At 42.0% G+C, this 27494-nt stretch overlaps 1 protein-coding gene across 5 annotated transcripts in view; it reads right to left on the bottom strand.

The window, feature by feature from the left end:
• LOC149318434 (A-type potassium channel modulatory protein KCNIP2) overlaps nt 1–27494 on the bottom strand; it is a 176444-nt gene that overhangs the window by 48953 nt on the left and 99997 nt on the right. Inside the window, exon 1 of one of the 5 annotated variants that reach the window (XM_089509718.1) lies at nt 18670–18824. The exons of the other annotated variants lie outside the window; for them this stretch is intronic. Coding sequence (XP_089365844.1) covers nt 18670–18787 — 118 coding nt within the window. The 5' untranslated portion in view covers nt 18788–18824. Of the gene's footprint in view, nt 1–18669; nt 18825–27494 lie in introns of those variants that run through there. 5 annotated transcript variants of the gene reach the window in all.

Raw genomic sequence — 27494 nt, 5'->3', positions numbered from 1 at the left:
GAGAGCATGTTCTCCAATCAGTCAAATACTCCTGCTTCATATTTACTTGTTCCTAATAGTATGGAAAGAGCCACTGCGGTGTAGTGGTTTGAATGGTAGCCTACAACTCTGGAGACCAAGGTTTGAATCTCATCTTTGCCATGAAACTCACTGGATGACCTTGTGCAAGTCAAATTCTCTCAGCCTCAGGGAAAGGCAAGGGCAAACCTGCTCTGAACAATCTTGCCCCCCAAAAATCCATGATAGATCACCTTAGGTCACCATAAGTCAGGAACAACTTGGAGGACACAGAAAAAAACAGTAAGGCATCTGCACCTCTGTCCTCCACAACTTATCCATAGTGTGTAACCTACACTCACCATTGCCATCACCAGGTACTCCTCCTAGTTATACACAAAATGCTGGTCTACTAGCCTAGTCCAAGTGAGTATCCTTGAGATGAAGGTTGGGTCAGCAAGCTTTTACAACTTTAAAACCTTTGAGTTGGTCTTGGAACAGTATTATGAATCCCTTATCTTGTGTTTGTTTTTTCTCGTTTATTTGTTTTTGGCCAGTTATGCCATCATTGCTCCCTACCCTGTACACACACCTTCCTCAAGGCTCATCTATTTTGCAAGGAGCTCCATCTCATTATACATATTTTCCCCCTATTCCAGGAGGTGCTTTACTGTGCTGTGCCTGTATTTAGGCAAAATAGCACAAGTCTTTGACTGCATTCCTCCCTTTCTCAAGTGTACTGTGCTTTCCCACAAATCTGCTTGCCCCTTAACATCCAGAAAGGTACAGTTACCATAGAAATGATACTGAAGCCACCTGGCTTGTGGCAAAGCTCATGTGAGTGTTTAACTAGAGATCTATTGTCCTGTCCACAATGATAGTTCTGACACATCCAAATGCTGCTGGAACTAGTCACAAAGTTAACGGATTAAACTGAATTGTCTTCCCTCCACCATCACTCCCCCCATAAACAAACTTTTCATGTGCATTACCTTCCAAGGAGACTGGTTCAAAAAGCCCAAACTGCTCCAGCACCTTGACGAAGAGGACCAGAACCACCAACACGGCGATCATCTCCAGGCCTTCCAGGTTCATGGTGAAAGGGATTCATGGCATCAAGCCCACGACTCACCCTTGTTGCTCTCCTGGCTCCTTTCCACTCACTCCAGTTCAGCCAGGCTCTCCCACATGCCTGTGGGCTTTATATATCCCTTGGAAGCAGGCTGAAAGTGCCTTCAGTTCTGCTGCTGCTGAAGTTCCCCCTCCATCCCTAGGGCAGCCCAGACATTCCTTCAAGAAGTCACCTCGAGCACCCAGTTTCTGTGCATTAAAAGGAGGAAAAGCTCCTAGAACAGGACTATGAAGTTTATTGTTGATAGTTCTGAGGCAGTGGAGTCTATGCTGCGCAGGCTGGCTTACAGAGATGAAAGTGAGAGTGAGAGAGGGAGTGTGGCAGCGCCAAGAGAAGAATGCAAGGGGGGGTGGGAGAAAGATGTGTATTTAGAAGGAGCCCTGCCCTCACATCCTATCCCAATGACACCAACTCAATCGATTTGCTTAATGCAGTTGCTAAAGAGATGGGAGAGTTAAAAGGATCTTGGCTCATGTTCAGGAAGGAAGTTTCAATGCAGAGGCAGAGGGGGAAACATGAAGACACCCTCATGTGACATCTCAGCTTGTCTAGGCCCAGCACTTCCATGGCAAGACACCTGCCCATATCTGCAGGCAGGTACTGCCCTTGAACACCTCTTAAGAAACAATGGTGCTTAATTGTCTGGAGGGAAACAGAATTATACCACTTTGACACCACTTTAAATATTTTTTCTGCTTGTTTTCTGCTGCTCCAGAGAATTGGAGATGCAACAATGGATGCAAGTTACAGGAAAAGAGGTTCCACCTCAACATTAGGAAGAACTTCCTGACAGTAAGAGCTGTTTGACAGTGGAACACACTGGTGGAGTATCCTTCTTTGGAGGTTTTAAACAGAGGTTGGATGGCCATTTGTTGGGGATGCTTTGGTTATGAGTTCCTGCATGGCAATGGGTTGGACTGGATGGCTCTTGTGGTCTCTTCCAGCTCTATGATTCTAAATATCATGGCTGCAGCTTACTGAATCTTGAGATACATAGTTCTGTGAAGTATTTAGAATTGTCTGCCAGAGAGCTCTAGTGACTGCCCAAATTACAGATCCAATGATTCCATAGGATGGAACTATGGCAGTTAAGGGATCTATTTGTACTACACAATTATAGCACTGTGATTCTACTTTAATTGCCATGGCAACATCCTATGAAATCCTGGGGTTTGTAGTTTGGTGAGGCACTAGAGCATTTTGGCTGGGAATCTATGTATCTCTTTCTCCACTGCAAATCCCAGAATTCCATAGGATGGATCCATGGCAATTAAAATGGAACATAGTGTACTATAACTATGTAGTGTGAAAGGTTCCAAACATGTATCCTACTGCTATAGCTATGCAGGTAGATTTGCCTAGAGCAACCTGTGCTCCATGGAGCCCTTAGGGCTCTGTTAGTCAAAAGGTTTGGAAACCTGTGGCCTAGAGGTTTCTGGTGCACAGACACCTTGCTAACCTTCACATCTGTCCACATCAGAACCACTAGCTGGAAGGCTATGTCCCCCTGCCCACCAGCCACTAATCTCCCCGCACATTCATTTCCAGTTTCCTGTTTGTAGTCTTCTCCCAGTTTTGGCAATCACTCCTCATATTCCCTCCTCTTTAACAGTCCCCCCACAATGCTTCAAATGTATAAGTCAAGGTATGTGTTGGGGAAGAACAATGGTACTGCTTCATTTGGGACAAAATGATAAGGTACTGTGGAATACATCAAGATCAAAGGTGTAAAAGGGAAGAACTCCTCTCTGTCTGATAATTCAAAAGATACTATTATTATATTAATAACTTGTCTTTTATTCAGTGAGCTCAAGGCTATATAAGGGTTACTACCCACTTATATCTTCAAAGAAACCCTGTGAGCTAGGTTAGACTGAAAGAGAATGGCTTGCCCAAGGTCACCCAATTATTTTCAAGGCTCAGTGGGGGGTCATTCACCTGCATTTCTCAAGTCCCCATCCCAAACTCTTAACTACAATACTACATCTAGTCTCACAACTACGATATGAAGTGGTACCCTAGCCTTCAAGGCCTTTCCCTCAAGAATGTGAGACAATTATCCCCAAGTGAGAAACAGAAATGTTAGTGGAGGGGGACTGTACTCTCAGCGAAAGAGGGAATATGTTGCTGGGCGGGGGGGGGGGGGGCTGTATTGCCAAATCTTACTGTTTGCCAATTGGTAGCAGCCAAGTGTGTTTACAGGTGTTGCTTCAACTGGTATCTGTACATTAATACCAAGTATACACCAACCTGGCAAAAGACACCACTTCTTTACCATAGGGAAGGGGATTGACACAAGATCTAAGAGCATCAGTCAGCATGGATAAAAAAGTCATTATGCTGACATTGGGCCATATCTCTCTGCATTCATCTTCCAGCTACTTCTGCTTAACTTTTATACTGCATGACACAAAATCTATGGAAAACAAAATGATTCGTACTAGCAGAGATATTGCTCAATGAAAGTAATTCCAAGGCTTACAAGCTGACAGCATGATTGGCATCTAGCTGACTCCAAAACACTTTTTTGCCAGAGGCCCCATCCATCCAAATTAAGCTGAGTTTACCTGAGGCCAGCCAAGTTATCTTGGTACATGAAGTGAGAAATCGTACAAGCATTTCACCCATGGCTCACAGCAAAGATACAAAAGCAACAAATTACCATAAGCATTTTTTAAAAAATTATTTGCCCTTTTATTACACTCACAATCTGCTGTTTCACTGCCTTACTCTACCCAATGGTAGGGCTATCCTTGCATGGTCCTGCATAAGGTGAGAGAGAAATGGAGACCCATGAACAATTTACGCCTCCCCTAGTTGTTTCCCAGACACCCTCCTGCACTCTTTCAGAGCCAGTTGGTCACTGTTCCTACTGAGCTATTTAAGTTCCCCCTTACCCATAGAGGGTCTATAAGATCCCATCATGTACCCAGGAGTGCCTGGATCCTAACAGTTCTGAATAACTTAGTTTCTGAGGAGCTTAGTTTGAATCAGAGATGGGAGAAATATTTTGGACTACAATTCCCCAAATTCTTCCAGCCAGTAACCTTGCAAAAAAAAAAAAAGTAACTACTTCTAATGACGATTCTGATTGGACAAACCCTTTATTCACAGCACTAGACCTGCCTATAAGAGTCAGAAAAGAAAAGGGGAAAATATCAGGGCCCAATGCCAGCATTTAGAGAAGAGGGGGAGGCTTGCCCAGATTCTGCACATTACTCAGAGAAGCAAAGCCCAGGGGAGGCAACCAGCCTGGCACTGGCGCCTGAAGTTCAGATAGAAGAAAGCCAAGACAAGATCACCAATGTTGCACTGCAGGAAGAGGGCAAAGGTGCCCAGACCACAGCTGTCACATCACAAAAGCTTAATTTCCACACTTCATTATTTATGTCATGACAGAGCTCTCTCTCTCACACACACACACATAAATGGAGCAACCAGCTCCCAACATATCTCATAACAAAGAAAAGGAATCCAAAGTGCCTTAGAACAATAGCCTGGAAATGTTACTGTTCTGGACTGTAATTCCCAGAACTCTCACTTCCCTGACCATGTTGGCTTCTTTTCCCTCAAGAATCCCACAGAGCAGCCACCAAGAGGAAAACACACACAGGCCACCTGTGTGTTGTACAGAGTGAACTGTCAAATATGCCTGAGGTATATGTTCAACAAAGTGTACCTCAGATGTACAGTTCAGACTTGCCTCTGAGATCTGAACACTGGAAAGATATCCATCCTTCCCAGCTATCCATCAAGAATACTTCCTGCACAAGAACTTGTGAACAAATGAATAACACTGGCAAATGTTTTCCCTGGCTGTAAACCATCACCACGGATTCAATGCCTGACGAGGATGTTACAATAAACAGCATGACAGAAAAGGAAAGCTTGGCAAAGTGAGATAAAATGATGGGTTCTGGGGCACAATGCCCAACCTAGAAAGGCCTTTCCAAGAGGAAACAAAATGCATATAATAGATATTTCCTCTAGCTCTAAAAGATGGAGAAGTCAGTAGGAAGTACTCAGGATCATGAGAGTGGGTCCCAACAATTCCTGGAATAGTGAACTAAGGGAGTTTCCACACAGAAAAAAAGAATCACAGGCCTATTCACACTATATAATTCGGGTGTTTTTTTCCACTCAACTGCCATGGTTCCATCCTATGGAATCCTGGGGTTTGTAGCCTGATGAGGCATTGGAGTACTCTAGCTCAGAATTTGAAATGCCCCTCCCTAAAATGCCAATCCCAGGATGTTGCCCTGACAGTTAAACTGGAATAATAGCACTCCAGAGTGATTAAAAAAGAATGGTCAAAACCAAACAAGAACAACAAGTTTTGCCAAGAAAACCTTATGATAGGTTTGCCTTAGGGTCACCATAAATTGGAAATGACTTGAGAACACACAACAACAAAGCTTGGGACTGGCTTTGTAATAACCTTTGATGAAAGATGATAAATACATCCAGTGGTGGTGGTGGTGGTGGTGGTGGTGGTGGTGGTGGCGGTAGTTATTATTTTATTCATTTATATCCTGCCATTTCCCCCACTACTGACACTCAAGGTGGCTGTAGAAATTTAAAACAGCACTGAAGACCAGTTTCTACTGGCAGGCTTATCCAGATGATTTTTGCGTTGTGAATTTTAAATAATGAATTTTAAATCTGGATTGTTTTCCTATGTGTACATCTTATTTGTCCTTTTAAATTGATGTGTGTTTTAACTGATGTCATGTACAGTATTTGTTAATGTTGTTTTTGCCCACTTCAATCCAAACGAAGTTTGAATCCCCGCTCAGCCATAGACACCCACAAGCTGAATTGTCCAGAGGATCATACACTGTCCCCACAGAAACCTATCACCCATGAATTTGGAACTCTTGTGGTGAAATAAAGGACAATGGGCAAAGACTGAAGCTACTCTACAAAGCTAAGAAATAAAGGGGGAATTTGTGGGAAATGAAGCAATAGAAGGATTGTGGAGAAAGCAGTGCACAGCAATGTCTGACACAGATACAAGGGATCCAGACTTCATCTATGTAACTGGGTACCTCTTGATTAAAGTAACACTTTCTTTGTTTCTTGACAAAAGTCTTAGCAACCTGTCATTCCCATATACACTCGCAATGTTGTTTGTCTTGAAAATTGAACCCTAGAAGCAGGAGCCAAGACATAAACACCAACTGTTTCTTCACCATGCTTCCTTCTTCAGCCACTCTGTCTTTGTTATTAGTATCCAAGTCTGAATTCTCTGATGAGAATTTATACAGCAAGGTCAGTGACTATCACTGGCCCCATGGCATAGCTGGACCATCAATGGTCACATGGCATAGCCAGAGGCAAGTTCAGAATCCTGAAGCAAATTCAGCATGCTGTAGTACATGAGAATTAATGACTCTAGAAAGAGATCAGATGGCACAAATTATTGCAGATTATTGCTTATAGACTCATTCTCTCTCTCTACACACACACATACACACACACACAATACAGAGGGAGCAGGTAATGTTACCTTGCAATCTGATTTCCGGTGGGGACTAGCAAGTTCTTAATCACTTGTTTCCTTTCTCCTCTTAGCTTTGTAGACTGGCTTCAGTTTTTGCCAACTATGTTTGAACTTATGAAATTCACCACTTACACTAAACTTGTCTCAAGATAAGAAGTCATTAGCCGACAGTAGCACTAGATGACGACAGTAATTTCTAGAATAGTAGCCATGTCAATCTGTTGCAGCAAAATAAACAAAGAGTCTCCAGGTACCATGTAGACTGACATTTATTTATTTATTTATTTCATTAGATCCACAAAGTATTATCCTCAATTGGCATGATTACATGCACTTAGTCCCTTCCTAGCTATGCTATACTAAACTCATTTAACACTGCAGCAGTATTAATACTGCCCAAAAGCCTGGTAAAAATTACTTTTTGGATTACAAGTCCCATGCTGACTGAATGATTCTGGGAGTTTTAGTCCAAATGTCCACCTTCTACATATTAGAAGGGAAATATCTGTATGATGTACAACCCTGATTGTCTCAGAGATTGGAATCCCATAGGGAATCTGCATACTTTACATCTCCTGGCTGTAAAGTTTCCCTTGAAACATATGAAAGAGGTGAAGAGGACATAATAGAGGGAGTGAACTAGTAAGTGTGACCCCCCTGTCTCTACCCACATAATTTGCAGTGTGTGTGTCTGAAGGCAGGAACAGAACTCAGAAAGGGACTTTCTGGACTTCCAAAAATAGAATTTTATAGTTTAAAAAAGTATTTTTATTCCCATGCTCTGGTGGAGAGGATATCTTGTTTCTATCAGTGGAAATGAGCAGTCTGTAAGGGGAATACTTTGAAGAATCCTGCCACAAGGCAAACCTGAACTTGAGAAAAGGAAGCAGTGTACTACTGGGGCTTCAAGAGACAAACACATTGTCTTGGAATCCATTTGACTGAAGGCTTTGAGCTGTACAACAGCATCATTTGTCCTCAAGAAAAACCCACAGTGCTAAAATGCAGTTCTGTTACACCCTCTGGTGGCTGAATTCTATTTGGACAATTATGAAGGAGATGATATATTGAAGGAACTCTAGCATTCAGCATCACTTTGTACCACATCTGCTGCAGACCAGATGCAACCCTTACCAAATGATATGAAAGCCAATGAAAATTTTTCTGCTTCATCTAGGAAGGGGAAGGGAAACTACCTTGGTTTTCCAACAACAACTAGGATCAACAAATCATAATTACTATAACCAAATGCATCTGAAGAAATAAACTTAAGTCTACGAAGGTTTATGCTGCCAACTTTCAGTTAGTCTCAAAAGGTGCTACAGGATCTCTCTACATACTGATTTTACAGACTAACATGGCTAAATCTTTTGAATCAGAATTACTAAATAGGGCTCTTCTTCCATTTGAATAGCTGGCAGAACCTTTCAGCAGCTTCTGAATGCATTCTGCAGGTATGTCACAGTTTGTAATAGATAGATAGATAGATAGATAGATAGATAGATAGGGGGGGGGGGGTCTGCTCTCACTATGGCACCATCACCATCACATTATTCACCAAATCACCAGAACTGAAATGATTTCTTCACACTTCACCACCAACCTGCTTGCAGGATCAGAATACTGTAAGCTTGGCTGTTGAACTCATGTATAGACACATAATAGGATGCAAATTTCCAATTCAGATTAATTTATTTAGCATACTTATTACATTCTACATAACTACTAGTAAAGGAGATTTCAGTCCCAACTCATTCATGAACATGCACTGAAATATGTTCTTTTTACCACTATTGATGGTGATTGTTCAATGGTTTAAGTATTTTAAGAGTCTTATGTTGCTTCTGATGCAATAAACTAAGGTCTAAAACTGTAGAAATAATCCAGTTTGAGAACGCTTTAATTGCCCTGGCTCAATGCTAGGCAATTCTGGGAACTGAAGTTTTGTGAGACATTTAGCCTTGTCTGTCAGAGAGCTTTGTTGCTGCAATAAACTGCAATTCCTAGGATTCCCTAGCACTGACCCAGGACAGTCAAAGCAGTCTCAAACTGAATTATTTCTGCACTGTGTTTTGGACCTAACATGGCTATATAGATATATGCTGGATATATGCTCTCAGGCAAGTAAGCCATATCCAGTTATACTGATATAGATCTCTCTTGTATGGACGATATGTGGGGAAATGAGACTAGAATGTAAATGATGTAGCAACTTGTCTGCAGGAGACAGAGATAATAACTCACTCGCTCATGATAATTTAAATCTAAGTTTCCACACAGCCGTCTTAATTAAAAAAATATTTAAAAGAAGACATTCAAAATAAAGTACTTCCTCCCTTTGAGGAATGTGTAAGCTTAAAACTTATGAAGGAAAAATTTTATCTTTCTAAAAAATGTTGTTATTAATTTGTCATTACACAGAAACCAGTACAGATCATCTTGTCTGTGCCCATCTTGATCCCTCTGAGCATTAACACTGCAGCTGCAGAAGCATGTAAAACAACATATTAACCCGCTATGGGTTTATCATTGCCCCAGTTCTTTGATCTAATTCATAGTTATTAAACATTCCTTTTTAATCTAGCAAGTCATCTTTCACTTTGAGATGTTAGAGGAGATAACATGAAAAGGATTTACAGTTGAACCAATTCCTGTCTCTGAATTAAAAGTACTCATACTAAATTGGATCGTTCTTTGAATTCCCTGCATTGGTACAATATTAATTACAAAAGTTTATATGAAACTTGAAAGGAAGAAATATTCATTAGGCTCAAGGGTAGTTAATCATTTGAACCCATGTTGGCCAGTGCTCAGAATGTAATAGTGTAGTTTCCGTATCCACCTGCTCTCTTTATCCACACTCCTTATCTGCACATTTTGAAATGTTTCCTGAAACAAATGGGGCCTTCTAATGGGAATGTGAAGCAAAGCATCTATCCAAGGTGCTGAATGGGTACATTTCCTGCATCCACCTCCAAATGCAGAATCATTTCCAACTGGAGCAAAACTTTGATAATCCATTCACCTAGAATCACAGAATCATAGGCCTGTTACAGACTGCCAAAATAAAGCTGCTTCGGGTCTCTTTGGAGGTATGCTATTTAAATGATGCATGGGTCCTAAGAGTCCGGAGGTCGCGCCAAAGCCACACTCCATTCCTAAGCACTGGAGTGCAGCTTTGGTGCAGCTTCCGGATTCTTAGGATGCATGCATCATTTAAATAGCATACCTCCAAAGAGACCCGAAGCAGCTTTATTTTGGCAGTCTGTAACAGGCCATAGAGTTAGAAGAGACCACAAGGTCTCTCCTTTACTGGTAGTTATAGAATGTAATAAGTATGCTGAATAAATTAATCTGGATGGGAAACTTGCATCCTATTCTGTGACTATACATGAGTTCAACAGCCAAGCTTACAATATTCTGTAAGCAGGTTGGTGGTGAAGTGTGAAGAAATCATTTCAATTCTGATGATTTAGTGAATAATGTGATGGTGATGGTGCCATAGAGAGAGGTTATCTCTCTCTCTCTTTTAACAGACAAACTGGACAGTGACATACCTGGAGAGTCTAACCCCCTGCCATACAGTATCAAAGCACCCCTGACAATCCAGCCTCTGTTTTAAAATATCAAAAGGAGGAGGCCACATTCTGAGGCAGCATATTCTGCTGTTGAATAGCTCTTGCTGTCAGTTCTTCTTAAAGCTGAGGTGAAATCTCTTTTCCTGAGTTTGAATCCATTGCTCCAGGGCTATCATATCACCTCTTAACCATCTCTTCTCCAGGCTAAACATACCCAGCTCCCTAAGTCATTCCTCAAAGGGTATGGTTTCCAGACCATTCACCATTTTGGTTGCCTTCCTCTGGATAGACTCTGGCTTGTCCACATCCTTTTTGAATTGTGCTGCCCAGAAAGGTGACCCCTGATCAAAGCAGAATAGAGTGAATTCAGAACCTGAATTTGAAATAGTTCTGAGTTGAAACAGACTGGAATTCATAAATGTTTTAGCTCTCTATTAAATTCACCTCCCTACCCGCTTTGCAAAAGGAGTGAAATTCTTTCACAGGCGCAGGAATTAGAGAAAGGGTCAGCATGTCCCTGTTCTCAGGGAAACCAGCCTCTCACTCTGTTTCCAGATGTGCACCTTCATCCACATTCTGCCTCAATTAATCAGGCATATATCTCTAGAGCTGGAGAAGGACAGAGGCTTTACTGTCCAGTCCAAGGGGACAATGAGTCCACCAGTACATCAAGATAGAAAGCACTGATTGCTTGACCAAGCAATGAGTTTTTCTACACTTTCCCTCCCCCTCTCATTTTAGAATGATGACAATATTTGCTCTCAGTGATGTAGCCATTCAACCTTTCACTCCACATAATCACAGCACCATAATTCCACTTTAACCACCATCCTGTGGACTCCTGGGGCTTATGGTCTGGTGAATCTCTAGAGTTCTCTGGCTGAGACTTCTAAATGCCCCTCACTAAGCTGCGATAAATTATAAAATTATAGCACTATGATTCCAGTTTAACTGTCACAGTTCCATCCTTTCAGTTTCAGAATGGGAATTTGTAATTCTCAGCCAGGGAGCTGTAACATATCAACAAACAGCAACCCCCAGGATCTCATAGGAAGTTGGTATGGCACTTAAAGTGAAATCTTAATGCTAAAATTGTGTAGTGTGATTGGGGGCCATATCTAATAGGTTATATGGTGCAATGACATCATGTTTACAATGTGGTTGTTAATTGACCAAAATCAAACAAGGAGGAGGAAGCACATCAAAAATTTCATCACATCAGCAGCATATTTATGGCATGATGAAGTGTGACACACATATGAAAAAGATCACTAAGGGAGTATTCCCTCTTCCTTATTTTCATATCAAAATCTAAAGCTTCTTAAAAATTTCAGTTTTCAGCTGGCTTTCACAAAACCAGCACCTCATTAAAGACTGCTGTCATGACCTCATCACATTTAATTGTTAGTAGATAAATACATCTGGTTAATGTATGTACAAATGGACACACACTGATGTAAAGTCTAAGCACTCTGTTTTTATTTGATTTTAAAAAAATTCACCTCTGTCTCACTACCCATTCTTCCAAAAGCTATTATTTAAGTCATGTGCATCAAGCAATGTAAGGCTTATGTGGGTTAAATTATCCTGCTCCTATTTCCAGGTATAGCTTGTAATCTCATGAGCCAGGTGCTTTTGGAAACCAATCAAGGCATCCTGATAAAAACTGCAAATTAGAACAAAAGGCTGCATGTGTCATGATGATGCAGGGAGAAAGCTAATCAGCATTTACTAGGATCACTCTACACAAGATGTCTGTTCTACCACAGTCTTGAACAATTGTAGAATTTACAATAAACAATGATAACAACAGAGAGTGATATATGACACATTAGATATTCAACGTCTGTGTTTTTTCAGTTAATTATTGCTTTCAGAATAACTACAGTTAGGGAATGCTGTGACCATATTAATACAAAGCTTATATATAGGATTCCTTATCTTGCCAGAATTACAACATTTTGTTTTTGTTACTGAGCACAGTCTGTGCGTCCTTCCTGGAGGACATGTTTCTATTGTGGGCATATATCATTTTCCCCATCTAAATAGGCATGGATGTGTTACCACAATGTATATTGTAAACAACAGGAATTGGCAACTGTAGCCTACCACATATTTTGGATTGCAACTTCCACAATCCCCACCATTGAGTATGCTGGCTAAGCCTGACAGAACTGTAAGGACAGAGAGAAATGACATCAAAGAAAGAAATCTAGACCTGGTATTTCAGAAATCTGAGGAGCAACCCATTCCTGTTCAGTCTTTTAAAATGAGTATTTTAAAACATAAATCTTTATTGGCTATATATTGCTGCCCACCAATTCCATCTCAGATGAGAGAGGACCTTATCCTACTGCCCATCCCTGGTCAAAGTTCACAACTATAGAAAGGACAGTGAAAGAGGTGAAAGAGCCCACTGCAGATTCCAGTCCATGAAGGAGCTAACATCCTCTATGCTGAGCCCATTTCCAGGTCTAGCTCATTCAAAGTAGTGGTAGCTACTAATAAGCCTTGATAGTTTGGCTTTCAAGATGTTAATGAATACCTACTGCCTCCATACCCCATCAATGTTCAGGCTGACTAGGGCTGATAGGAATTTAGTTTTCAGGAGAACCACAATTTCCCTAGCCACAGCTTAGGAACCTGGTACCCAAAGAATAACATTCTATTCCATGAGAGTGTCCAGATCTCACGTTCTTCATTGGAAATATTTGTCTTTCCTGCCTTGCTGTCTAAGAGTAGGAGAATGGTGATCAGGGAGAAGGCTATTTCATTTTGGCAGCTCACACAGGGAGTGCTCTCTCTAGAGAAATTCACTAAGACAATTCTTGATGTCTCTCTGGCACCATGCAAATGCTTATTTAGAAGTCTGGCCCAGGTACTTGCACTGTTATGCAAGAATTTTTTAAAACCCTTTCCATGCTCTGTTGGTGTTGGTTATCTGATACATTACTGTTTATTTTATGTATGTATATTGGGTGGATTGTTTAGCATAAGCTTTTCTTCCTCTTCTTATTCTTAGCATGTACACTGTCCTGTGCACTTGGGGAAATTGTTTTTTATACTACAACACTCAGAAGCTCCCAAATGAGCATGGCTACTGGTCATACAGATAGGGGAGTCTGGGAGTAGTAGACCACAGTGTAATTCTGCCATCATGTAAATTTCCCAAACTCAGGTTTTACATTGAAGCATAGATTCACCACATGTATCCCTAAAACAAACACAAGAGGGAAGACTGTGGAACAGTAGACTAAATACTCCTGGGCATCCTCCTATACAGTATGAAAAACTCTCCCGTCCCAAAACCACCCCCTAGGCTCAGAACATAGAGGGCATAATAAAAGTCCTCAGCTGCCAGCAGAGGCCCCCCTTCCTTTAACTCTACTCTTGAAGATCAGGTCCTGCTTTAACTGTTTACAGGATCAGAGCTTTTATACTCCTCCCACCCAAGCATTTGTTCCTTGCTGCCTGGCATTTAGATCCCCCCTTCCCAGTTAGTCTTTCTTCCCTTACTGGCAGGTCTCCTGCCTCACTCATAAGCGTATGCCTCCAAGCTCACATTCTCTCAGAGGATGGCAAAAGCAAACCCCCTCTGAATAAATCATGCCAAGAAAACTACATGATAGAGCTGCCTTAGGGTTGCCATAAGTCACAAATGACTTGAGGACACACAACAACAAACAGGCTTTTGATCATGCAGAAAGGTCTTCACTTTCAGTTTCCCACCTTTATAATGGGCTTGATAATGACCTACTTCACAGGGTTACTGAAAACAATGAGATAAAGAAGAAGAAAGCACTTGGCACATTTAAAGGGCTATAGAAATTATTTATAACTAATAAGTGACATCACTCTGAATTCATTAATACCAAAGAGTAAATAGGGGGAAGTGGTTGGAGGCAACATTGGAATGTTCCTCATTCTGCTTTTGTTTTGTCCAGGGGTTTAAATGTATCAGTGCTTTCCTCTTCCTCTTTCTCTCTGCTGTTTCCACCTAATGCATTTGGTCTCCGGGTCCCCAGCTCCCTCATTGCATCCACTCAGGCACAGAACTTACTTATACCATGAACTATATTAGGGGAAAGGAACCTCTGACCCTCTAGATATTTGGGGCTGCTGTGGCCAGGATGTTTTTGCCCACCTTTGGTTGGTGAATCATTTGCAACCTTTCCTAGGAAAGGTTCATGCCTTAATTGTCTCCTGATGAGACTGCTGGAATGTACTCTATGTGGAACTAGCCTTGAGAGGGGTTCAGAAGTGCAAAATGCATTGTCCAGATTGTTATCTGGTAGATACGTTTAGATCCCATATTTCTTTAGCAGTTACACTTCCGATTTGCTTCTCAACTCATTTAAAAGAATCATAGCCTGTTACAGACAGCCAAAATAAAGCTGCTTCGAGTCACAGTGGAGGTATGGTGTTTCAATGATGCCTGCGTCCTAAGAGTCCAGAAGCCACACCAAAGCCACACTCCAGCTGGAGCGTGGCTTTGGTGCGACTTCTGGACTCTTAGGACGCATGCATCATTGAAACACCATACCTCCACTGTGACTCAAAGCAGCTTTATTTTGGCTGTCTGTAACAGGCCATAGAATCACAGAGTTGGAAGAGACCACAAGGGCCATCCAGTCCAACCCCCTGCCATGCAGATACTCAAAGCATCCCTGACAGATGGCCATCCAGCCTCTGTTTGAACATCTCCAAGGAAGGAGACTCTACCACTCTCCAAGGGAGTGTGTTCCACTGTCGAACAGCCCTTGCTACCAGGAAGTTCCTCCTAATGTTGAGGTGGAATCTCTTTTCCTGTAGCTTGAATCCATTGCTCTGGAGCAGCAGAAAACAAGCTAGCTCCCTCCTCGATATGACATCCCTTCAAGTATTTAAACAGGGCTATCGTATCACCTCTTAACCTTCTCTTCTCCAGGTTAAACATCCCAAGCTCCCTAAGTCATTCCTCATAGGGCATGGTTTCCAGACCCTTCACCATTTTAGTCGCCCTCCTTTGGACATGCTCCAGTTTCTCAACATCCTTTTTAAACTGTGGTACCCAGAACTGGACACAATATTTCAAGTGGGGCCTGACTAGAGCAGAATAGAGTGGCACTATTACTTCCCTTGATCTAGGCACTGGTTTTTACATGTAGTGCCCTGAATGGCTTGGGTCTAGAACAGCTGAAGGACCACCTCCTCCTGTATGAGTCTGCCCAAAATCTGAAAGTATGTTCCGCCACCTCTGAATGTCAGGTTGGTCAATGCAGGGCTTTCTCTGTATTGGCATCTAAGCTGTGGGTCTCCCTCCCAAGAGAAGGCAAGCTGGCTCAGTTCCTTTGGAGCTTTTGGTGAGAAGCCAAGTTTTGTATAACCTTTGGTCCTTTAAATTTTTGGACTGCTTTGTTTCTTTGTTTTTTAATAACTATTAAAAAAATTGGCCAAGATAGTAAATCAGAGGTGTAGCTATGATATTGTAGCTACACTCATCTCCTGATCTGACCCCTCGAACCCACCTTAAAAGTCAGTCAGCATTCCCAAATGATAGAGTTCTGCACTGCTGGCAGGTGAAGTACTGCAGGATGACATGACTAGGCAGTGAACAATGTTATGAGGAACAAAAGCAAGGACTCCTGGGTCTGGTTACAACCCTTCATCATCACTATCTAGTGAAAGGGGACTGGTCACATCATCTTTCAGCATCCTGCTTCCCAAACACTGCAGAACCTCACCATTCAGGACAACTGACTGGCTTTTATGGTGGATTTTACAGACATTTATGTCATGGCAATGGCACTACAGTAAAAAATGTGATAGAGAACAGTTACATTGTTGGAATCCTAATTTACCAAATCACAATGGATTAAAAGCATGCCAGCTCAGTGTTCCAACTTGTTTTTGAGGAATGTTTTTATCTGTTATGCATTGTTTCATGGCCCTAGAGGTTTGAGAGGTGACAAACTAATACTTTAATTTAATGGATGAAATAAAAATGCAACTCCCACAACCCCCTCCTGCTGGCCATGTTGGATACAGCTGAGGGGAACTGTAGGCCAAAACCTGCAGAGGGCCAAAGATTCCCCACCCCTGCTACAGACATTGGAAGGAGTGAACTCTCTATTTTAATCAGCAGTTCTATGATTCAAAATATATTCCAGATGCTCTGATGGCAACAAGCCAATAAAATGGCACTAATTGTATTCAGAAGTAATGCAGCAGAGACCTCCTCAAGGCAATTTAATATATGGAAGACTTGGGAGTTGTGCTGGAAATGGAGTATAACTTATTCAGCAAGTACACAATGAAGTTTACACTTGCCTCTGGATGTTGACATTTATCCATTATCCACAAACATAAACAGTTAAAGGCTTTCATGTCATTAATGTGGTGAATCCAATATGGACCACTGATATAAATGTTATTGGCTGCTCCTTAAGAGCTCTTCATAATAGTAACAACTATGAGGAAGCACAGCCCAGTTACTCCATCCTGCTTCTAAGAAAATGGACACTGGCTATGCAGTTGGAGAATGATAGGCATTCAGTTTAACACATCTAAAATGCATCAGGTTAGGGAATGCTGACACAGAAGAAAAGTCAAGTCTCCCTCTAGGTATTTGGGGGTAGGGGCTGACGCATCATCACAATGGTCCAACCCAGAATAGGAAAAATTCAGAACCCAAACTGAAGATGTCGTTCATCCCTGTTGTAGAAAAAAAATACTCTCTTGGCTACAACCCATTCCCCCTTCTTTAAACAATTCTGAGTTCTAATATTTTACTTCCTTTTCACAAACTGTTCACAGAACAGAATAAAAGAATTGCAAGGCCCCATAAGAATCATCTATTCGACCTCCCTGCCATATTGGAATACACAACTAAAACACTCTCTAAACCTCTGTTTAAAGACCTCCAAACTACAGTGCACCACCCTCCAAGGCAAACTATTCCACTGCAGAACAGCTCTTCTCTGATATTGTTCCCTGCTACAGACATGCACATGTATATAAAAACGATGTTATGAAAACTGTAGAAAACACACCAAATTGCAATGCTAGTCCAGCAGAACTAGGAAGTGTCAAAAAGAATGCAGTGAAAAGTGGTACTAATCCCCTCCCAATACTAGCATTGCAGAATTCCATCATGTCAGAAGGTGGTGTAACATGGCAGCTGGCTGTAAAATACCTGCTAAAAGCAACCCTGGAAACAATTATAATCATGCCTTCTCTCCATGGGTTGGGGGAGATAGTAGCCAGTGAGACTTACATATCGCACTTTGGACATCGCAGCAGAACTAAAGTAAGCAATTCCTTTCTATTTCAGTGCCTCTGTACAATGTGGAAGCTGCTCAAATCAGCAGAAATCTGCAGAAATCAAAACCAAAAGACAACCAAACAGGGATCATCCCTCTCAGTCCATGCAATTGTAGAGATTAATTTGAGATGAACACACAAAATGTCAGTCTCAAAAGTTTAACTCAACAGCCCAAAGAACAGGAATATTTTATTAAGATCATGTGCAGAATGTTTTTTTCCCTTCTTACCAAGTAACTACACATGGCCAAAGTACCACCATGATCAGATATGTCCGGGTCACTATGTGCCACTTTACCACCACCACCACTCCCAGAAAAGGATTCTACTACTCACAATTAAAGATCCTCCTGCTGCTATTCCATATTTTTTCCTTTGTAGATTTTCCCTGGTTAAGTGGGGAGGGGAGGTGGGGAGGTAGGAGGACAGAATCCATAAAGGGAAAACTCTTGATTTCATGCAGTTTTCAGTTAATGAGGCATTCTGAGACCTGAACCTCCTCCCCCTTCCCATGTCTTCATTTCAAGGATTTAAGGGATTTAAGCACTGATGATACACCTCGGACCAGGTGCTGGTTTTACAGCATGGATTATCTAACTGGCATCCAACTAAAGGCCTATATAGCCCAGCAATCTGTTCTCTCAGAGGCAAACCAGAGGTCCACTGGAAGCCCATAAACAGTGCAACAGCTCCCTCCTGCCTATGCTACACAGAAACCAGTACTGAGAGGCAAACCACTCCTGAAACTGGAGGTAATTTTCAGCTGTCATGGTGAGCAACCATCAGTATCCTTCATCAGGTCACTATAAACCATACCAACAGCTTCAAAGGAAAGGGAGTAGGACATTGGAGGCCCAAGGTTTAGGTTGAGGAGACACTTCTATAAGATCCAGGAAATGAAAATCAATGCAAATTGAAAAAAGAATTTACTGACTGGGTGGATTTGGAGAGACCCGGATCAGAGTGAAAGAAGGGGTATAAAGAAAGGAAAGATGACAAATAGGATTAAAAATGTAGGAGACCTCACTTCCCAACCCATTTCCTTCCTGCCTGTTATTCAGTAGGGAATGCCCTTCTGCCCTAAATGGCAGGATCTCTGTGAGGGTATCACTTTTTATCCTGTTTCTCCAACACTGCTGCTCCCCACCCCTACCTACCTTCAATGCCACTCAGGATCTTGAAGCACTTGGTAGTAAACCAGTAGGACATGATCAGGAGGATGACAATAAGGGAGGCATACAGGAGGCTGTCACTGTGTGGGGATTCCCTCTCCATGTCTCCATGCCAAATGTGCTCCCTCAACTCTGCCTTGGCTCTCCCAGTTGTATTTTGCGTTGATGCTAGCTTCTTCAAGGCGAAATTTTGAGTTCTCGGCCATGCGCACAAACCTGGCTCCCCAAACCAATTATATTAATTGTTCTCCTCCAACACATGGTGCCTGTCTAAAAATAACTGGCTGGCCCGGGGGGAGCCCAGTGGAGGGGGGGAGTGCAAGAGCATGGAGCACAGAACAAAAGCTACTGGGCCAAGAACAGGCCCTGTCTCAGGTGAATTGGCCAGCACCTGATACCCTTCATGAGCGAGCATCTCTCTGTCCCTCAGCCAAGGGTTCCACTTGAATGGGGTTCTCTTTTTCTCATACAGCTTTAATAATTGAAAAATGGAAGTACTAAATTGTATTTAATTAAACTAATGTTAAAGGTATGCAAATAAGAACTGGCTGGGGTTTGGTGAGGGTTTTTTTTTTGTTTGTTTGTTTGTTTTGCAAGGGTTGCCTTCTCTATGGTGTTTATCACACTATACTCTTATAGTGCTACTATTCCACTTTAACTGCTCTAGCTGCCTCCTGTTGCATTCTGGGATTTGCAGTTTTAAGGAGGAGTATTTAGAATTCTCAGGCAGCCTGAGAATTCTAAATACCCCTCCTTAAAACTGCAAATCCCAGAATGCAACAGGAGGCAGCTAGAGCAGTTAAAGTGGAATAGTAGCACTATAAGAGTATAGTGCAGGGGTAGGCAACCTTTTTGAGCCGGGGGCCGGGTTGCTGTCCCTCAGACAACTGGGGGGCCGAAGCCAAAAAATAAATAATTAAATAATTTTTTAAAAAAAATTAAATATATAAATAAACCAGGACAAAGGTAGGACAAAATTTTCAAATGGAAGACACTTTTTAAAAAAAAATGGAGGACACACGAAAAAATTTGCTGATTTTTTAAAAAATGTTAATATAAATGCATGTTTCTGAGGCTTCTATAGACAATTGCTCCCCAAAGGCCCCGGTGGCAATCGGCGGCAGGACCAGGCTGGGGCCAGTCCCAAGGCCTTGCTGGGCCGCATCCGGCCCGCAGGCCGCAGGTTGCCTACCCCTGGTATAGTGTGATAAACACCTATGAGGAAATAACTCCTTTCACAACTTTCCCAGGTGGAAGTCAAAAGCAGCTAATTCTACCTACACCACCTCACTCTCACTTCCCCCTTGATTTACAAATGTAGTTCCTACTTCTTTATTTTACCCTCCCCATCCATCTCCTCCTTGCTGCTTAAATGAGCTGGTCTTGAAATCCAGAGGAAGACAAATAAGCGTTTCTTTTTTGGACTCCCACACAAAGAATCCCCCACCCCATCAGAGGCTATGCTAGCTAGGGTATTCTGTTATCCATTTTCCAACTCTTACATAAAGATAAAGTGGATACTTCTGCTCCCTTTTAAGAAAAAAGAAACTCATAGGAAGCTGCTTACTACTGAGTCAGACTGTTGACTCAGTGTAATGCTGACTGATGACATCTCTCCAGGGTTTCAAAAAAGACATTTTCCTCACACTCCCTGGAAATATTAGGGATTGAATTTGTAGCTTCTTTATGCAGTAACTACATGTAGCTCCTATCCCTGGGGATATCAGATGCCAGATACATTAAAGCTGTGGAGTCCAGAACTCTTGGCCAGCAAGTGTGTGTATGTGTGATGTGCATGTATGCACACATGCATTAACACAATTAGTTAAGCTCCTTCTATCAATGGATGCCCAACATTTTTCTACTTAAATTACAGCATTGGTCAAAAGAGCAGATGGAAGTGGCATGTTGAAGTAGAGAACAAAGAGATCAAGTATTTCAGTAGCAGAAGGGCTAACACTGCATACTTCCGCCTAATGTTTAAAGTGTTGGAATCAAACTTTCAAGTTACACAAATCTCCTCCTTAGGTGTTCAAAGTGTGTGTGGGGGGGATAAAAACTAAATTAAAGAGTGTTTGGTTGATGTTGGAGAGAGGCATCACCAAAGGAGATTTTCAAAATCTAATTCAAGGATCAACCACAAAGTTTCATTTACAAAAGGGATATCTTGGAGACAGTTCACTTCACCCTGGGCAATTCTGATATCTTCAGTTGCACAGAGAGAAAGGAAATGAATTTCCTTTACCTACGTAGTCCCAACATTGATCCTACACAGACAGAATGACATCTGCACTATATTTTGTTCCATGGTGGCTGCATCAAGAAGAAATTTAGTGCTGTATTTATCTTAACTGGGCTGTAAGGAGTTTATCACATGCGGGAGAAGTGTCCAAATCCCATGCATAAACAGGGTTTAAATTCAGGGAAATCCTGCAAAAGCAGGATTGTTTTCAAATGACGTCGCTCGAATTAAGCATTAACATGACATCAACCTGTGTTACAGTTAAAATTGTGCCGCTTTTAGACTTCGGAAAAATCCGAAAATCTGTCAATTCAGTGAGCAGAGATGAGCCACCTGAAGTGTCGGAGACTCTGTCACAGACTACCTTTAGCACCCATGCCATACCTCAACTTCACAAGGATAAATGGTTTGGAACACAACAGCCATCAGCATCACCACCTCCCTCAGCCCTTCCTAGTAGCCATGCCATGCAAGGATACTGCCCAGAATTCTGCATTTAGTCCACCACCCTTTGACAGTCAAAATAATCACCAACAACAACACCATCATTTTCACAACAACTTGGATGTGTTTGGTATGATTCACAAACACAATCTAGCTACAATATTTGCAACAATGCTATATAATCACCTCCCTCCAAGCGGTAAAGGAAATACTGGACTACATCTCCCATCATCTTCTGTCAATATGGTGATGATATTGGGTGAGAATGATGGGAATGGGACACTTTTCAAATGTACTGGACTAGATACTCCATCATCTGCCACAGAATGGTGGACATGCTGGCTGAGGATGATGGGAGTTATTGCCATGACATGCCACCAGTTTTATGTGCCTCATCTTTTCAGTAGCCCAGTGATAAAGGCTGGAAAATTTATAGTTCAACCTTCCAGCCACTAAGGTTACTGGAACATGTGGTGCCCTAAAACAATGAGAGTTGTAAATCAAAATATATATTTCTAGTTCTAGTAGCCACACAACCTCTGTAACTAGTCAGCTCCTTCCCTCTCCTTCCTGCCCCACCAAGCTTGACTTGCCAGAAGCACATAGTCTGAAGCCCATAGTCAGAAGCCACCAACTAGGTGCTACTGTCTCCCTTCTCTCACTCTATCTGTAAACTATAGCTACAAATGCACTCAGACACCCAACCACCCACCAGTTCCTAAGCGAGACAGCACTGGCACTGAGCTAAAATTAACCAGTCACCACCTGCCTGGGTATAAATAGCAGACAGAGCTGCACATAGGCAAGACTTCAAGTTCCTCTGTGCTGTTGGTGTTACTGCACACTCCCAGTGACCCAAGACTTTATAGACTTGGGGTACAGCATGCCCTCCAGCACAACCTAGGACAGCCACATGTGTCAGACGTAGAGGTGATAAAAATCATGTTTTGGATTACAATTCCCAGAATCCTTTGGGTTTCAAGGAGTTTGATTGAGGCTGATTAAAGGTTTAGCTGAAGATCCTGGACATTCTGCCTCATCCTAGCAGGTCATCCTAGTTCCTTTCTGGGAAGGAAGCCAAAGAAGTCATTCCTCCATGCCACGTAGGGAGGCAGCATTTTTGTACACTATAGCATGAGAGGGAATAATGGAACACAAAGAATATTCGATTGTTATATAACAGCAGTGGATCCTTTGAAGTACCACAGCAGGCATGGATTGCCTACAGAAAGATTTGCTCCATATTCACCTGTGTATTCTATCCAGCTAGGCCATATGGAGGCAATCCAGAGCCCTCCAGATGTTTGGAACTAAAACTCTCACCTGCCCCAGCCAGCATGGTAAAGATGAAGAGAACTCCAATCCAAAATATTCAGAGGGGCTCTGGATTACTTGTCACAGTTATAGTAATACTTTTATTACTAACATACCCTTTCCTACATTCACCTAGATGACCTGGCTTTTGTTCAATGGATACCATCTTCCCTACCCTCACTTTATATTATCTGGCCATTAGGAGAGTTAAATGTAGGTCACAGCTGAATCTTATTATAGAGCTGCTAATCAGAGTGGGAGATGATTATTAATAAAGCACAGACAAATATTGGCAAAAATCTATTTTGAGCCACTGATGTAACCGCTACAGTCTGGTTGTCTGATCCAAGAATCATTTATCTTTGTCCAGTGTCACATAGTCCAGGGATATTACAGAACACTACTGCTTTTTTAGCAAGAAAGCCAGTGCTTTCTTTGAGATGGGCCCCATGTCTTTAACGTCTGGATGAATAATACAGAAAAGGTTGCCTTTGGGAACATGCAGAGAGCCTTTCTCTCACTGTTGAATAACCATATTCTGTTCTTATACATCTAGAAGTAGTTGAAATGGTCTTCCAAGGAAAAGAGCTGTGCTCAACCCCCAAAGCACCTTTAAAGGAAGCATATACAATAAAATGCATTTATCACAAACATTAAATAGCATCATTGCTTTTGACACTTTAATGTTATTATTGATGTTGTTTTGTGCTTTCATGTCACCTCCAATTTACAGTCACCCTTTGTTAGGCTTTTATTGCCAAGATTTACCCAAAGAGGGTTTGCCATTGCTTTCTCTATGGATCAGAGAACATGACATGGCCAAGGTCATTCAGTAGGCTTCTGTGGCTGAATGGGGATTTGAACTTTGGTCTTCTGGAGACCTAATCCAATCTGCACCAATCTGGTCCAAAACAAAGCCAGCCCTACCATTAGGCAGAGTAGGTCAGTCACCTCAGAAAGTATTTGTTGCAGGGCAGCAGCCAAGGCAGCCTCAGAGCTGCTCCTCTAGAGCTCTTCATCTGTTCACCCCCATTTGAGGACCAAACTCTATATGTTACACAACCTGTCCTCTCACTCTCTACAGTTTAGTTTGCTGCCTCAGGTGGGGTGGAAAATATCATTCCACTGACAGTCCTGAAGTGAGAGTCAGTGCCAGTGCAGTCCCTTTTGTGCACAGAATGGGAAGAGGGTGCCTATTTGGTCTCCACTTCACTTGTTGCAAGGTATTATGGGCAAGCACTCTCAAAAAAGTGACTTCCTCATGGTCAAAAATGCATTTTCCATCTCTCAGACAAAGAGAGATAGTTTTAAGGTGGAGTCAAGACCTTATGCCTGATATTTGGCAATACAATGGTCAAAAGTTTAGAAAATCCAGTTCTGTGACAAAGGGCACATGCAGACCTGTGACGTGTGCCATACCAGTAAATACTGCTGTTTCTTATTTCTCTATGTTGACTTTTTTAAAAATTTACATGGTTCATTTGTGGAGGGTTTGCTTGTGATGTGGGCTGTGACATTACCATAGACATAAGTGTTACTTGGCAGTTCTGGGGACCCAAAAGTCTTGGTTCCTGGTTGGCTAAAGCCATAGAGAATCAAATATTGACTCTTGAATGCATTCACAACTAAATCCTCATATCAAGCTACAAACATGGGCTTTGATTATAAATGGAGGGAAAAACTGACAAAAGAGGACAGAAAGAAAAACTATATTTTTATTTTAGTTGGCTGTCAAAAGAGATGTGTGTTGTCATTAAGTGCATGCATGGGACTTGAAACACTGAACTTCTTTCTCAGGTATGAGTGCTTCATTGTAATTAGGCACTTAAATAGTATATTTTAATATGTTTATAAATGGTGTTTTGGGATCCTTGCAGAAACATCAAAGCCACAACAAGCGTACTTTCCACCAAAGATACCACATTATTTTAGAGTCAACTTTCTGCTTCACTTTCCAGGTAATAAATCCAAGCACTCCTTATACTAATTCTTAGGCCCCATATAGACAGGCCAAAATAAAGCTGCTTCGGGTCACTTTGGAGGTATGCTGTTTAAATGATGCATGCATATTAAGAGTCTGAAAGCAATGCCAAAACCACGATCCAGTCCTAAGGACTAGAGCGCAGCTTTGGCACACCTTCTGGACTCTTAGTATGCATGCATCATTTAAACAGCATACCTCCAAAGTGACCCGAAGCAACTTTATTTTGGCCTGTCTGTATGGGGCCATAGTTATCATCACCATAATCTTTACCAGGCAAAGGGCAGAAAGTTTTCATGCACATTCTGTGAATCAACAGACTGAATGGTTTCAGTTCCCAGTTCAAGGAGATGCCCTATCAGAACAAAAAGTGCCAAACCAAGTCCCAATATACCAAATGCTAAAACTGTATTAAACAACAAAAGAATGAAATTTGGAATCACAGCAGGTAGAAACTTTCTACTATCAACAAAATTAATTTGTAAAATGCTGCTTTTCACCTTTTCCAAACCATGTCAGCACATCGTCAAAAAGCAGCACACAACTATGCCTGAATCTTAACAGGCCAGAAACAGTCCTAGGCTCTAGGACAACTAATCAATGGTCTAGAAAGAGGCTGGGATAAACAATGCATACAGGAGGTGCAACATCCTAAAGGTTCACAGACTTTGGGTACTCCTGGATTCAGCCCTGCATCTGGAGGCCCAGGTTTCAGCAGTGACCAGCAGCATATTTGAACAGTTAAAGCTAGTGCATCAACTGTGCCCATTCAAATCTGACCACAATAACACATGCCTTGGTTACATCCCATTTTGCTTACTGTAATGCACTCTATGTGGGACTGCCTTTGAAAAGTGCTCAGAAATTTTAGTTGGCCCATAGAGCTGTTACCAGATTGCTGACTGGGGCCGGGTACAAGGAGCACACTCCTCTTTTTTCCCAACATCTTCACAGTCCATTTCCAAGCACAATTCAAAGTACTGGTGATGACATATAAAGTCCTATATGGCTTGGATCCAGGCTATGTGAAGAACTCTGTCTCCCTGTATGATTCTATTATGGAGAGAAGTGACCAGTGGGGTCCCTCAGGGGTCTGTCCTGGGCCCAGTGCTATTCAACATCTTCATCAATGACCTGGATGACAGAATTGGGAGCATACTTGTCAAATTTGCAGATGACATCAAATTAGGAGGAGTAGCTAACACCCCAGAGGACGGGATCAAAATTCAAAATGACCTGAATAGACTAGAAAGTTGGGCCACAGCTAACAAAATGAAATTCAACACGGAGAAATGTAAGGTACTGCACTTAGGGCAGAAAAATGAAATGCACAGATATAGGTTGGGGACACCTGGCTGAACAAGACTACATGTGAAAGGGATCTAGGAGTCCAAGAAGACCACAAGTTGAACATCAGTCAACAGTGTGATGCAGCAGCTAACAAGGCCAATGCAATTTTAGGCTGCATCAATAGAAGTATAGTGTCTAGATCAAGGGAAGTAATAGTGCCACTCTATTCTGCCTTGGTCAGGCCCCACCTAGAATACTGTGTCCAGTTCTAGGCACCACAATTAAAAAAGGACATTGAGAAACTGGAGCGTGTCCAAAGGAGGGTGACTAAAATGGTGAAAGGTCTGGAAACCATGCCCTATGAGGAACGACTTAGGGAGCTGGGGATGTTTAGCCTGGAGAAGCGAAGGTTAAGAGGTGATATGATAGCCCTGTTTAAATACTTGAAGGGATGTCATATTGAGGAAGGAGCTGATTTGTTTTCTGCTGCTCCAGAGATTAGGACCCGGAGCAATGGATGCAAGCTACAGGAAAAGAGATTCCACCTCAACATTAGGAAGAACTTCCTGACAGTAAGGGCTGTTCGACAGTGGAACACACTCCCTCAGAGTGTAGTGGAGTCTCCTTCCTTGGAGGTCTTTAAGCAGAGGCTGGATGGCCATCTGTCAGGGATGCTTTGACTGAGAGTTCCTGCATGGCAGGGGGTTGGACTGGATGACCCTTATGATCTCTTCCAACTCTATGATGCTAATGCTTCAAGATCATTTGGAAAGACCATTCTCTCTGTATCATCACCTTCTAAGGCTTGTTAGTTGGGACAAGGTAGAGGACCTTCTTAGTGCTTGCTCCCAGGTTTTGGAACTCACTCCCTAGGAAGCCAGGATGACCCCGTCCTTTTTCCACTCATATGCTAAAGCATTTTTATGCCACCAGACTTTTAGAAACTGGCTGGGATGGGCTTTTAATTATGTGTGGTGCTGTTTTTATGGTTTGTATATTTTAATGACTGTTAATATTTTTAACTTTATACAGTGTTTATTTTTAAAATAATTTTAAACTTATACTTTTACTGGAGTTTTTGTATACTGTGTGCCCTTGCCTTATGCAGGGGATCTGTTCCAGACACCCACCCATCCCAGCGTAAGGCAAATCCCACATATGATGAATCCCCATTCATTTGACTACAGCGTGCCTTCACCATACGTGGACCTGCCATACGCAGATTTGAGATTATGAAGATGGCAAGCCCTAATATGGTGAATGGGGTGCTCGCCCACAGTGCAAAGGGAAAATCACTGTTAGTTAGAGAAAATAGTTTGTCTATGACTGTATATGACTATAGATTTGGAGTCAGGCTAGGTGACTACCTCTTGAATAAGGGAACTCTTAAAAAGACTAAAAAATCATTTCTTTTGCTTTTGGAAGGCTTTGTTTGGGAACATGTAGTTTTGTCCTTCTATAAGTGTACATCCAGGATTAAGTGTCCAGAATTGCCTGTTCCATAACAAGGAAAAGTAAACTCTAACATTTCCTAAACAG

Source organism: Sceloporus occidentalis, unplaced genomic scaffold (assembly GCF_023333645.1).
Source record: "Sceloporus occidentalis isolate IW3139 unplaced genomic scaffold, rSceOcc1.0.p SCAF_2, whole genome shotgun sequence".
Lineage (NCBI taxonomy): Eukaryota > Metazoa > Chordata > Lepidosauria > Squamata > Phrynosomatidae > Sceloporus > Sceloporus occidentalis.
This window is presented reverse-complemented; position numbering and strand designations above follow the sequence as displayed.